General features: G+C 33.2%; 1 protein-coding gene across 1 annotated transcript in view; it reads left to right on the forward strand.

The window, feature by feature from the left end:
- Positions 1–1,857: 1,857 nt before the first annotated feature.
- Positions 1,858–12,629, forward strand: part of LOC144858900 (nitric oxide synthase-like protein) — a 67,024-nt gene continuing 56,252 nt past the window's right edge. The window contains exon 1 of the mRNA XM_078715040.1: positions 1,858–3,641. Coding sequence (XP_078571166.1) covers positions 2,196–3,641 — 1,446 coding nt within the window. The 5' untranslated portion in view covers positions 1,858–2,195. The remainder of the gene's footprint in view (positions 3,642–12,629) is intronic.

Consider the following 12,629-nt stretch of genomic DNA (forward strand, 5'->3'; position numbering starts at 1 on the left):
AAAATGACTAAAAGATATACAAGATAATCTGGTTTATATTTCGAATATTCTGCTCATATTTGTCTACCCTAATTGTCTTAAGGTTCTGAAATCCACCTAAATATAGACCTATCGTTGACAATTCTTATATAAGTTTAGTAATGGAAATCAGACATTCTTGATTAGCAATAACATAATTGTTCTTTGGTCTTTCTGATGTCTGCTTGTATTGTGGAACATCACTAATTATTTATTTTTACAATTATTACAAGTTATGGGTAATATGGGTAAAGGCCGCTATACACGTTTAGTGTGCACTCTATGTTCAATGACCGTTATTACGGTATTCCAATCTCTATGGAGAAACAATTATGTCAAGTTTAAGACATATTAATTAAATGATTCTTCATCGTGACTTATAATATTAGTCTTGATATTACATATGGTGTTTGTTCTGACCTCAAACGATCATTAAAGAGTGTATATTATGCGTTTGGTTAATTCCTGAAATCACAACACACACCGGTATCCCGGCAACGGAACGCTCACCTCCGGTTCGTTTCGGGTTTCCACTTTTAAATGGTATTTGAATAGTGTTAATGATTTAGTTTACACATTGATGTATGACATGCATTCATAAAATGAAGTGTATTTAAGAGATTGTAAGAGTCTAACCGTTAGACAAATACATTTGACATGTAGCAATTTGATTTGTTGTAAACCTTAAAAAAACGAGTTGAAAATAACCAATAATGAGCTGTGAACTATGATTTGTTTTCACTCTTCATTGTACATTGGTGTTCATGCTTTACTCTGGCATGTTTCCGTCTAAATAAGAAAGGTTCACATTAAAGAAGTGTAAAGAAAGTAGTCTGAAATATAATGTAAAACAGTTCTGTAAATCTAGTGCGATACTTTTTTTGGTGGAGTTATCTCGGTAACTTTCTGTTCTGCTTAAATTGTTTTTTTTTTAATTCATAGACAGGTGCAATTCTTATGATGAACATGCTAAAATGTTTATTCTGATATGATAACTTTAATTATTGAAAGAAACAATTACAATATCCCCTATTGTTTTGTGATAATGTACCAAACGAAGCCTCGCTAATTTTTTTACTTCAATATGTTAAATCTTGAACTTTGACCCATGTCCATCCGTTAAGTATTTTATCTATCAAGCCTATGTTTATCTTTCTTAATCACAATCAATACCATATCCCTACCATTGGCATTAAATTCTCGTTAAACAACGTCACAATTCAGCTTTATGTTGTCTGTTGGATGATCAATAACGCCTACATATTTAACATTTCAATCAATTTCACCAAAGGTAATATCAAGGGAGGGCGTTTATATTCTTTTTTGATATTTTACTACTAAGTTTAAATAGTTTTGTGATATCATTTACATTTGTAAAAATATATAGCGTTTATAGGCGTCTTCCGATAATATTGAAAGCAGTAATCAGCGAGTTGATAGACCTGTAGTCGTTAGTAACACATTCTACTCCTGTGTCGTGTCGATATATAAAGCAAATGAAATGAAAATACGGAACACCTCTTACAAAGGGGAGACACTGCACACTACTATTAAGAATTACGATGTGAAAGTGAGATCACAATCACATCCCTTGAAGCAGTAAACCTTTTTAAAAATGTTGATATCCTAATAATTAAAACATCAGTATTAACCCGCCTGTACTGTTTGTTCACAATCCACTTTGTGTGTAATTATTTACAGTACCTTTATTAACAAATAGCGCCACCAATAGTTATTCATTGATTTTATTTTTCTGTACTCATAATCCTGTCTATTCACATTTTCAGATCTCTTTGGAGAGTAATTAAGCTCATATTATTTCATATGAGTAGATGATTCAGCTTGTCATGCATCACTCGGATAAGTTTTCAGTAGAATGTTGCAAGAACGATCGATATCTGATGGTCGGAGACATTTCCCCACGAATATTGACGTCGTGTAAGTTACCACGCTTCTAATTTTCATCTGTGAGAGCGCACTCTGAAATTTCTTCTTCATTTACACAACAACTGTCGAGTGTGCAAGTTGTTGAGTTCTAAGACAGTTGAGAAAGTTAGGAGAAAAGATTATTAGTAACTGCTTATCGCGATGATAGTTGATTGTGAACGGGAAAGAACTGGTAGATAAGCAACGAGTTTTTTAATTCTCAATTTGAAGCTTTAAATTGAACTGCTACCATGAGTGAAAACGAAAAGAATACGTTTTCTGTTCGGCTTGTTAAACGGCATCCTTTCGGTCTTGGATTTCTAGTGCGTAAACGGAAAACCAACCCACCGCTTGTCGTCTCTGATCTTGTAAGAGGAGGTGCTGCAGAGCAGTCTGGATTAATGATCATTGGTGATATTTTAATTGCAGTAAATGGTGTTCATTTAGTCGATATTCCATATAATACCGCTTTGGAGGTTCTTAGAAGCGTTCCTTATGGATCTCCGTGTGTTCTTGTTTTGCGAGGACCAGATGGGTACATGACTCGTATTGAGAATGTCGTTGGTGCTGATGGTGCGATTCGAGTTATTCGTTACACTGATTCAATTGAATCCGGTACTACACCAACCAGAAAGATTAGTGATATATCGGTACAGTCTTCAAAAAATCATCAAAATGGAACATTAGATGACAAAGGTATCAAAATAAATACATGGTCGAGAAATTATCCTACAGGAATAGAGAATGGTAACTCTCCAACAAATCGATCTGCTAATTCTCCTGTTGGATTGCACTATCGAACCACATCATCCCCACATGCTAGTCCTTTGCGGAACCCACGTCGTCGATTTTCCAGTCAGTCACCAGTTCGAAGACGAATATCAAGCCCTGTCCGATGGAGACCTCGTGCAGACGAATTTTACGATGGTTATGCCGATCGAGATACGGAAACTGTACTTGCTTGGAATGGTGTTGTTCCACGTGAAATCTACGAAGTACCAGTTCATGAAGACATCTATGGCAATATGTTGTATCCAGACGAAGATGAAATGGTGTTATCTCCATCGTCTGAACGTGTTTCTAATGTCATTGAAAACTCTAAAGGACTACAGTGGCCAGAACAGGTTATTGTTCCAAATGACAGTTCTAACCAATTTGACGACGAAACCATCACTAGATGTCAAGGAACAGAAATGTGTAACAGAGAAAGTGGAGGATGTCAAACCACCCAGATTGAAAATACCAAACACCCTGAACAACCACAGATGAACGGATTGCTCTGCTGTCGTCCTAAGGATCTACAAGTTTCAGAAAAAAGAGTTGAATTAGAAAGTTTCGAAAACGGACGGATTACTGACACGGAAGATTTCAAAACCGAGAGAGCAATTTATAATACAACAACCAGCGCAAACATAACTGGAGATGATAATAACAGCTTGACAATAGCAGAAAAAGAAAGTATACGTGCAGAAAATGACGCCGTTGAAAACAAACCAAAGTGTCCTGTTGCCGAAATTCTAAAGGCGGATAGTTCTGCTCAAACTGTCCCACTGACGGTTATGAATTCAAGTGCAGCAGTAACCGAATCCACCCAAAAGGCAACACCGCATAGTAGTCCTGGTCGAAGATTTGTGAAACTTCAAAATTATACAGACGGCAAACAATTTAATGATACTCTACATCAGAAAAGTTATGTGGTAAGTAACCGAATATTGTATACTTTGTTTGATTCCATGGTACTGGGTTCAAATCTTGTATAAGTCGCCGTATTCACTAATAACACTTAAGCTAAATGTTTCCCTAAAATACCATTTAATTCAATATCCAATATGTTATTCAATAAATAAGTCCCGTATGTGGTATTAGCTTAGATAAGAGAATTTTAAAATGCTAAGGGTTTCTACCTAACCTAAATGTGAATGGTTTAAATAAAATGTTAATCGTGACCAAAAAATAACACTTCAACTCAAAAAATGTGTTTATGTACAGCATCTTTCAATAAGTTTGTCGTGCAAACATGATTGCCAACATTGATGTGGATAAGTGAAATAATTCGCTTGAATGTCCCAAAAAAAAAGATTCATAAACGGTATTTGCAAACTTGTATTTATGGAATCGCGCGTAGTTCATGATAATCCTGTGAATGTGGTTGAAATATCATGAAATAAAATTCTTTTAAACAAATCATTTTCTCAATCCCCCACCATAACTAATGTGACATTTTTGTTTACATAACTGCTACTAAAATATTCTATTTATAAATTATGTTATTTTGCAACATTATTAGCTAATTTTATACAATAATTTATCATTCTTATGATCCTATTTATAGAGCCATCAAATGATGTTATACAGCCTAATTAGAGGTGAATGAAAAATAGAACCCGTAACACATTTGCTGAACTTATTTAGAAGCGTAATTAACTTAATTAAAATATTTACTCCACTGACGTGTTCATTTAAAAGATGCTGCGTTGAGTCTAATTACCCTTATTATTCGTAAACAGGGTTTCTTGAAAAACTATAATTTAAGCTCTAATTACCATTAAACATGTATCAAAAATCACCATGTACATAGAAGCCATTTGATGCCTGAGTGTCCATTATACTTAATTATGAACTACTATATCCCATGTCTATTAGTTAGCACTATTTAATGCAAATTAGCAACATTAAGAGTCCATATAAAAGAGTGAATTTGACGTTCAGTTAGAGCTGTTTTAATCCTCGTAATAGGTCCGGACTTTGAATTCCTATAAATCATCATGGGTGCATTTACCATTGTTCTTGTATATATCCAGTAAAGTATCATTCTAAAACCAACGCGATTGTACCAAATAGTGATATTGATTTCATGTGAGCTAATGTTACATTTGCTGTCGTCTGATTTTTCATTCTTTTGTGGTGTCCCGCCAATTTCAATATCTGTCAATCAAAAGATTACTATTCGAATATAAGGTTTCAGTTTAAAAAATTTGAAACTAATCTATTGAATTATGTTCAGTCTAAATGTAAAGAAAATGTTTGTTTTAAAAGTTAAATCAACCATTAAGGCAGGTGCATTTTCTTCCTTTAAGTTTTACAGCGAGACATTTTTTTAACAATCAATTATTTTCTGACAATTATAGTTCACTCTGATGGTTTATTTTAGTCTGATCCAGAATGCATATTTTAAAACCTATGTTTTGCAATGTTTATAAAACTAAATATTTATAGTGATTGATTTATTTATTACTTCGATCTATCTTTTAAGATTATTTAGATTTTTCCTAGAATCTTTAAAAAGACATTTTGATACCATTGGCTTTTAATGCACAACTTAGCATTAAAACGGTATCATTTCTTGACTGAATGTAAATTACCAGTTGTATTGAATTAACTTGTAATTTATCGCTAATCCAATTTAAAGAAATGTAAGTTCTATTCAAAAAGAACAAAAATCTTTCACTAAATGCAAGATTTCTGAATTGTTATGCTAGAAATCCTGAGTATTACTTAATTATGATATTAGTCAATTCTTCTGCAATATATTTTTCTTGTTTAATAGCTTAAACAATGTTTCCATTTTTTGTTTTCGTACAAATATTTATGTTGTTCATTTAAACTACAACTATAATAAATGGTAACAAAAATACAAGAAGAAATTCACTTTTACTTAGGCCCCTAATGTAAATAAACTAAAGGTTATTTTACATATATGGAAAAATGGCATAAACCAAATCAAAATGTATAGTATTCCGTTTACGCAATTTGTTTTGTTTTGGATTTATTGAAATAACATCAATGTTATGCGTTATCATTGAAAAGAAAAATTCAACAGACAAGGTCATTATTTTGGCTTATTTTCGGCTGTGTTCAATTTCCCTGCCCTAGTTGTGTGTGCTGTATGGTAGCATGACCCGCGTCCTCTCTCAGATGTGGATGTGTAGCCGTTGATACCATGTTAAGGTTAAAATATCCAATTCAGGCTCTACGTAGTTATCCTTGTGGGGATTTGGGGCGGGGAGGAGTGTAACATACACGATATATGGAAATAAATGCAATAACAATACAAATAGACCTACATTGCGTTACCTGTGAAGACGAGCAACATTTGTTGTCAAACTTGAACTTTTGGCATTATCATGTTAAACCTTAAATACGCCAAACAACAACATTACTACTATACTCGAGTTTACAGACTAAAAGCATTACAGATATTTCACACTCACAACATGTATACTAATGCTTTAAGATCGTTTACGAACATAGATTTTCTTTCTATAATTAATGTCATCTTGCTTTTCTTCTTCTTTTGTGCCTCCAAATTGATCTTTTGATGTTGCAAATTGTTCTTTTCGGTTTTTTTAAAACTCTCTCCTCTTAAATCAGCAAAATATTATTCATATAATCATGTACATTGTATTATTATATATAATGTTATTTTAAACTGATTTTCAGTTGAGTGATAGGACTATCTTGGGCATAGCTTAATTTATATATACAATAGAACCCCTATTAAGGGGACACCTTAACAATCACAATTATCCTCTTAAATAAAAGTGTCCTCTGAGTAAGGGGTTGCAGTATAATTTTAAAACATGTATTGCATCCTGTTTTTTATGGAAATGTCCCTTAATCGGGGACGTGTCCCCTTAATAAAAGTGTCCCCTGAATAATGGTACGGTGTCCTAAGGTAGAGTTTCTACTGTGTTGTGTAGTAAACAATGACAGTATATCGTTAAACAAAACACTAATACATTTGTAATTCGTAATTGTATACTTGATGAAGTAATCGATACGCTAAATGTCATGGAATTTATATAAAAGGAGAATCATTGCATTGTATTCAAATTAAATTTCAGATTAAAATACTTCTAAGCAACAATACTATGTTTTTCCACATTTAATTCATTAATAAGCAAATGAATGAGATTTATCACTACCAGTTTACAATGTTCATATAGGCCTACAGTTGAACCCCTCCTTTGGGACACCACACCGCTATTCAGGGCTATACTGTACATCTGGACACTTTCCCATGAAATGACTGAGAGAAATATGTCTTATCACACGGCTAACCCATATTCAGAGACACCGAAATGGACACTTTCCCGTGAAACGAACGTGGGGCTGTTTTAAAAGTATGGCTAACCTCTATTCAAGAGACACCCAAGGAACACTATGTTGGTGTACCCTTAATAGCTCAAGTTTAACAGCTTAAGCTTAACTGTTCATTTTTTTTTTTTTTTATTTCGCATACAGTCGTATTGTTTAAATCATGAGTATAAATGTCACAATAAAAAAAATATATTTTTTTTTTATGGCTGCTAAAACTTCACACTTTGAATGCAGAAACGGGTGACCTATAATTATGTAATTTTGTCAATTTACATTATGTAGCATAACATGACGTCACTAATGAATTGTATGGCGATAAGTCATTTTCAACTATCTCTTGATGCGTTTGTTTTACTCGGTAAGCCGTTTCTTCCAAGTTGTGTCAACATGCGACTACTTACATTACTGCACATTTCTGTTTTTAACACTTTGCAGGAATTGCCGAAATCGTTTTTAAGCATCGCACGATGTTTTTGTTTCAAAATTGTGCTTTCGAATGATATCATTATTGATAATTATCAATTAACTAATATTAATGGTCTGGAACCATCAGTTAGTATGTCGTTCTGGTAATATTAGATAATTCCTTATATACGTGGATAGTAGTGGTCTGATTAAAAAAAATATTTTAAACATTACTAAATTATACCATTTTGGCCATCGACAGTACCTGCGCGAAACATTTTTTACCGTATCATCTGTTGACCAATGTGCATTTGCAGAATATTCGTCTTTACAATACCTTTCTTTTTGTAATGTCTTTTTTAATCCGTGGCATGTTTGCGAATTAGATTCAAAGACAAGGGTATTAAGCCTTTTAAATAAAGATGTTGTAAATTATAAATAATAGGCGTCGGATCAAAAGAGCATCGCAGTGAAATATATAAAGCTTTTGTGTGTTTAATTAGATTTTCAGTATATTATACATAAAATGCTTATTGTACATGTTGACGCTTAAAGACTGACGGTTGACGCTTTGAGACTCAGCATTAACGCATTAAAAGTGTATACGTATCGTGCGCTGTATCTGTTCGAAGTCGCTATAGTATATAACATATCGTCTGAGTTTAAAATTACTATATGATTTTGTTTGCGGCTTCATTAATATTACTGTCATTTGTCGGTGTAATCTGATTAGGGTCGAGTATAGACTTAGACACTTACTTAAGAAGATCTAAAAGGGACAAAAGTTGATTACGAATATCTTATTCAACACTCTCTTGGAATTCTTGAAAACGAGAAAATAAAAGTCATGTGATACCTCATCGTAGACTGATTGGTCTATCAGTTGAAATGTATTAAACGATTACACCTAAGTACATTGAATCTAGAATACATCGGGTTGTTTTTTTATTTTTACTGATAATACTGTGGAACCCAAGCGGCAGCTTTGGGACCCAACAACGTGTCTTCTTTGGGGTTTCGCCATTAATATGGTTTGGCCCTAATGTTAACAAGGCTAACAGCCATAAGTCGCGTGCTAAAACGCATAGTGATACCGGACCGACAGACAGACCGACCGACCGACATAGTGAACTATAGAGTCGCGTCCACGCGACTAAAAACAAATCATTGGCCAAAGTTCGTATTTGAAAATTATCATAATAATGGATAGGGGTGTAGCCTACCGAAGGAGTTAGTGCATGGTTCTATTGAAATAGTAATGCATAGAATGGCAATGTTGTCACACGAATAAGTTATATTTATTTCATACTCATTCATGCTCATTTAAAATTAGTATGAAATGAAACGAAATGGATACCGTATTACAACTTGAATCAAGGGCTGCTAACGTTATAAATCCTTACTTGAATATGACATTATATTATCATACAATTACATTAATGCCACAACTTGTTCAGTCTCACCATATAGACCTAAAGCTCTGTCTACACTATCAAACTAGTTTGACAAAACAAATTTGATGTGCCCAAATATGGCAGTGATATGCCTAAATATGGTAGTGAAGTGATATGACATCATCGTGTCCATATTGGCACATCAACTTTTATTGTCACATAAAGTTTGATAGTGTAGACAGAGCTTTAGGCCTATTTTGTTGACTTTTATTTATTACTGAAGGCTTAAAGTTGTTTTCTCTTTCTATATAATAAGAGTAGGCCTAACCATGAAATTAAACTCAATATATTTTGCACCAACCTATCACCACATCCAATCATCACCTCTAATCATTAGCAAGGTTCTGTTTGTTTTGACTATTATTATACGTTCCCAAATGTCAACTACTGAAACGCGACTTCATTTTGGATATTATAGACAAACTATTAAATATTTAAAAAGCGATTACTTTTCTTGGTGATGAAATCGATGTGAGGTCTAAAAGTCATAATGTGTATTGCTATCGAACAGACAGCAATGATATTCGTTTAGTCCTCCTAAGTGTCAAATAAATTTAGTCAACAAACCATGAAAGTGTATAAGGTTAAAGATGTATTGTCCTTCTGAAAAAAAATAATTTTTAAACATTTTTTTGTTGAATATGCAGTTTCAATGTTAGGCCTACATAATAGAATTTTACCAAAAATTGGATCGAAAAAAAATATATTTACCTTAAAAAACTAAAATTTAAAGCAAAAAATAGTCAGCTGCCAGCCAATTGTTTTTTTTTTGTTACATTTAACCGTTTATTTTGTCTTTTTATAAGTGAAAACATTATTTTCTTGCATTTTGTTTTCTACGAAAGTGATTAACTTTATTAAAGCTGCAAATTGGACTATTCAAAGTCTGATTTAATTAATCTTCATTTTTCATGATTTTGGGGGACAATACATCTTTAAGTATTGGTTTGCTCTTTGATATTATTTTGAAACAAATACATATTAAACCCTCGACTCGAATACTACGTACTAATATTTTTTCTCCCATTTCACGTCCTAATTATTTCGAGTCACAAATATGCATATTGTTGATAAACAACGGTAGGCGTGTGTGTGTTGTATTTCATACTTTATGTTTATAATTAAATTATCATTATATTTTATTTTGAGAATGAACCGTACTGCATACCGGGATAACTACAAAAACAGAAGGAATATTGGAATCAATTAGACTATACCGATATATGAAGACTAACGCGTGGTTCCCACTAGAGCTGCCACGCAATGGCGTGACCAGCCAGTTGACCAATAGCAAGCGACAGATTGAATAATCCATCGTTTATGATTGGTCAAATCACGTATGTTGCGCTTCATTAGACATAGTAATTACAATCCGATTTCTAACGACTGAATGAAGTCCATAAAACGTCTGAAGAGTCTATAAACTAAAAATCATTAAAAAAAACTATACACCCCTTAGTACCGATTTCGTGTTGGCTACGCTAGTCAGTCTTACACCATACGTTAGGACGTGAAAAAAACAACCTAGGTTATACGCTGAAATATGTTTTAATTCATTATTTCGATAGAACAATGTTTGAAAAGGCCATATGTCCAAACTATTCAAGACATTAAACAAACGAGAGATTAGGCCTATTTTATTGTAGTGTGATTTTCCATGTTTTGTTTTTTTAAAGCGCTAAGTCATACGTCACAGGGAAGCCTCCTCAAAGATTATTACGCAAACTGACACAAGTCATTAAAAAGTATTATGCTCCAAGAACGTTTAATTGAGCAAAGCCTTTTGGGTCGTTACAATGTAAAGGGAGTATTTAGACGATTTAGACAAAACAGTACAGTTGATTAGCCGACACTTAGACCACGTCTCTTCGGTAAGTTAATGACGGAGATTATAGCATTCGGTTCGGCCTCCAGTTCTCTGACAAATCGGCTGTTTGAAAAAACTCACCAGCATGCGTACGTTGTGCCATTATGCGCATGCTCAGAAACATATTAACATAATAAGCATAATTCGAATGAAGGTTCATACGTACTGGTATAAAATATAAAATGTTTTAAACACACTTACAAGAATAAGTTAAGAATTTGTGCTTTAAGTTTGTTTAAAAAAACGCTTTATATACACATACTTCTTTCAGCGTAGGCAAGTGGCGCGTCGAAAAATAGTTCTTTGAGTGAAACATCACAAACGATTGTAATATCATTACATTACTTGAAACATCTAAACCCATACACACGTTAGAACTAGCTCATCATATAGTAACAATTTTAGCATGACAACCACGCGCTATTAGGCCTAATATTAGAATTGGACATTCTGAAAAATAAAAGGTATAACAAATACAGTACTTAATATACACAACATGCAATAAAATACCAAAGATCAAAATCGGTCAAATACAACATTGAGTCTATATTTTTATATTAAATGTATAAAAAACCTTTTATGTTACAAAGAGTATGAGATAATAATATTATGAGGTATTTTTATTTTTTTATTCAAATAAATAAAACGAGATAATCAACTAACTTGAGCTGGTTGGCAATATTCATACCCACTTAACACGGGAGTAAAACGCCTGAATATAATACCCTCTATACCATTAGTAAGATGAACTCGTCGTTCAAAGTTGCAGGCGCTAAAATATGGAATAACCCAATCAACTGAAATTAAATATTCTCTAACAATTGCTTCATTTAAAGCTTTCATTTCAACTTTTTATATTCCCAATTTATTTTGTGTAAGACAGGTACACATTGTAAATCAGATTTTTCTTTTACCTGATTGTGTAATCATGAATAAATAGAGTGAATAAATATGCTGTTAAATAAAGTGTATTTCTTTCAATATGTGTGTCTTAGTGTGTGTTTTTAAAAATGGAAAATATGGACTTATTGATTAATAAGCAAATAAATTTAAAATTATTATACACAACGTCATAATTGTCAATATCATTATCACAGTCATCATCACTGTGACATATTTATTGGGATAAACGTCATTGCTTCATCTGAACAAGTTATTTATAGATATGTAGAACTAGAATCGGCTAATATCTAAAATGGCCAGTATAAACATGTTCAGCTCGGACGCGACCATTATCTGTTTATGTCTTATGGTCGTATTGTTTTTACCACGCACCACCACAGTCGAAGCTATAGCCTATAATTCCTGAACTTTATTTTATTTAAGTGAAATGGATGAGTGACTTATTTGCCTCGTTACGTAATTGATGATGGCATTTTATCTGCGAGGAGCAAGTTCAATCTCCATTACCATACCAAACCACTCGATACATTAGTATCGTACACTTGCATTCGTTATGTTCCATTTATCTCCTCAATGTTCCATTGTGGATTCCGTGTTCGCAGGTGTATATGTGACGTCACAAACATTGAATCCCCACGGGGTCATAATGTCGCACCGTTTGATTTTAACTTAGCGTTAATACATTTCATCTTTTATCGTTGTTACAATTTATAAGTAGTAGAGCGAGTAATGTTTTTTACTTATTGAATTTTACCAGACAATAACTACCGGAAGATAGATCGGTAATGAACGGTTTAAGACAGTTTATTTCGGAACGAAAACCGTCGCGAACAACAGCGAGCGCCGCAAATAAATGACTTTTGATTGTTGAATTTCCCCCTCTTTTCCTAATGAACTCATTTTACGTATATCGTTAACAAAACACCGATTGTTATTATTGATCTTTTTATTAAGAT

This window comes from Antedon bifida, chromosome 2 (assembly GCF_963402885.1).
Source record: "Antedon bifida chromosome 2, ecAntBifi1.1, whole genome shotgun sequence".
NCBI lineage: Eukaryota > Metazoa > Echinodermata > Crinoidea > Comatulida > Antedonidae > Antedon > Antedon bifida.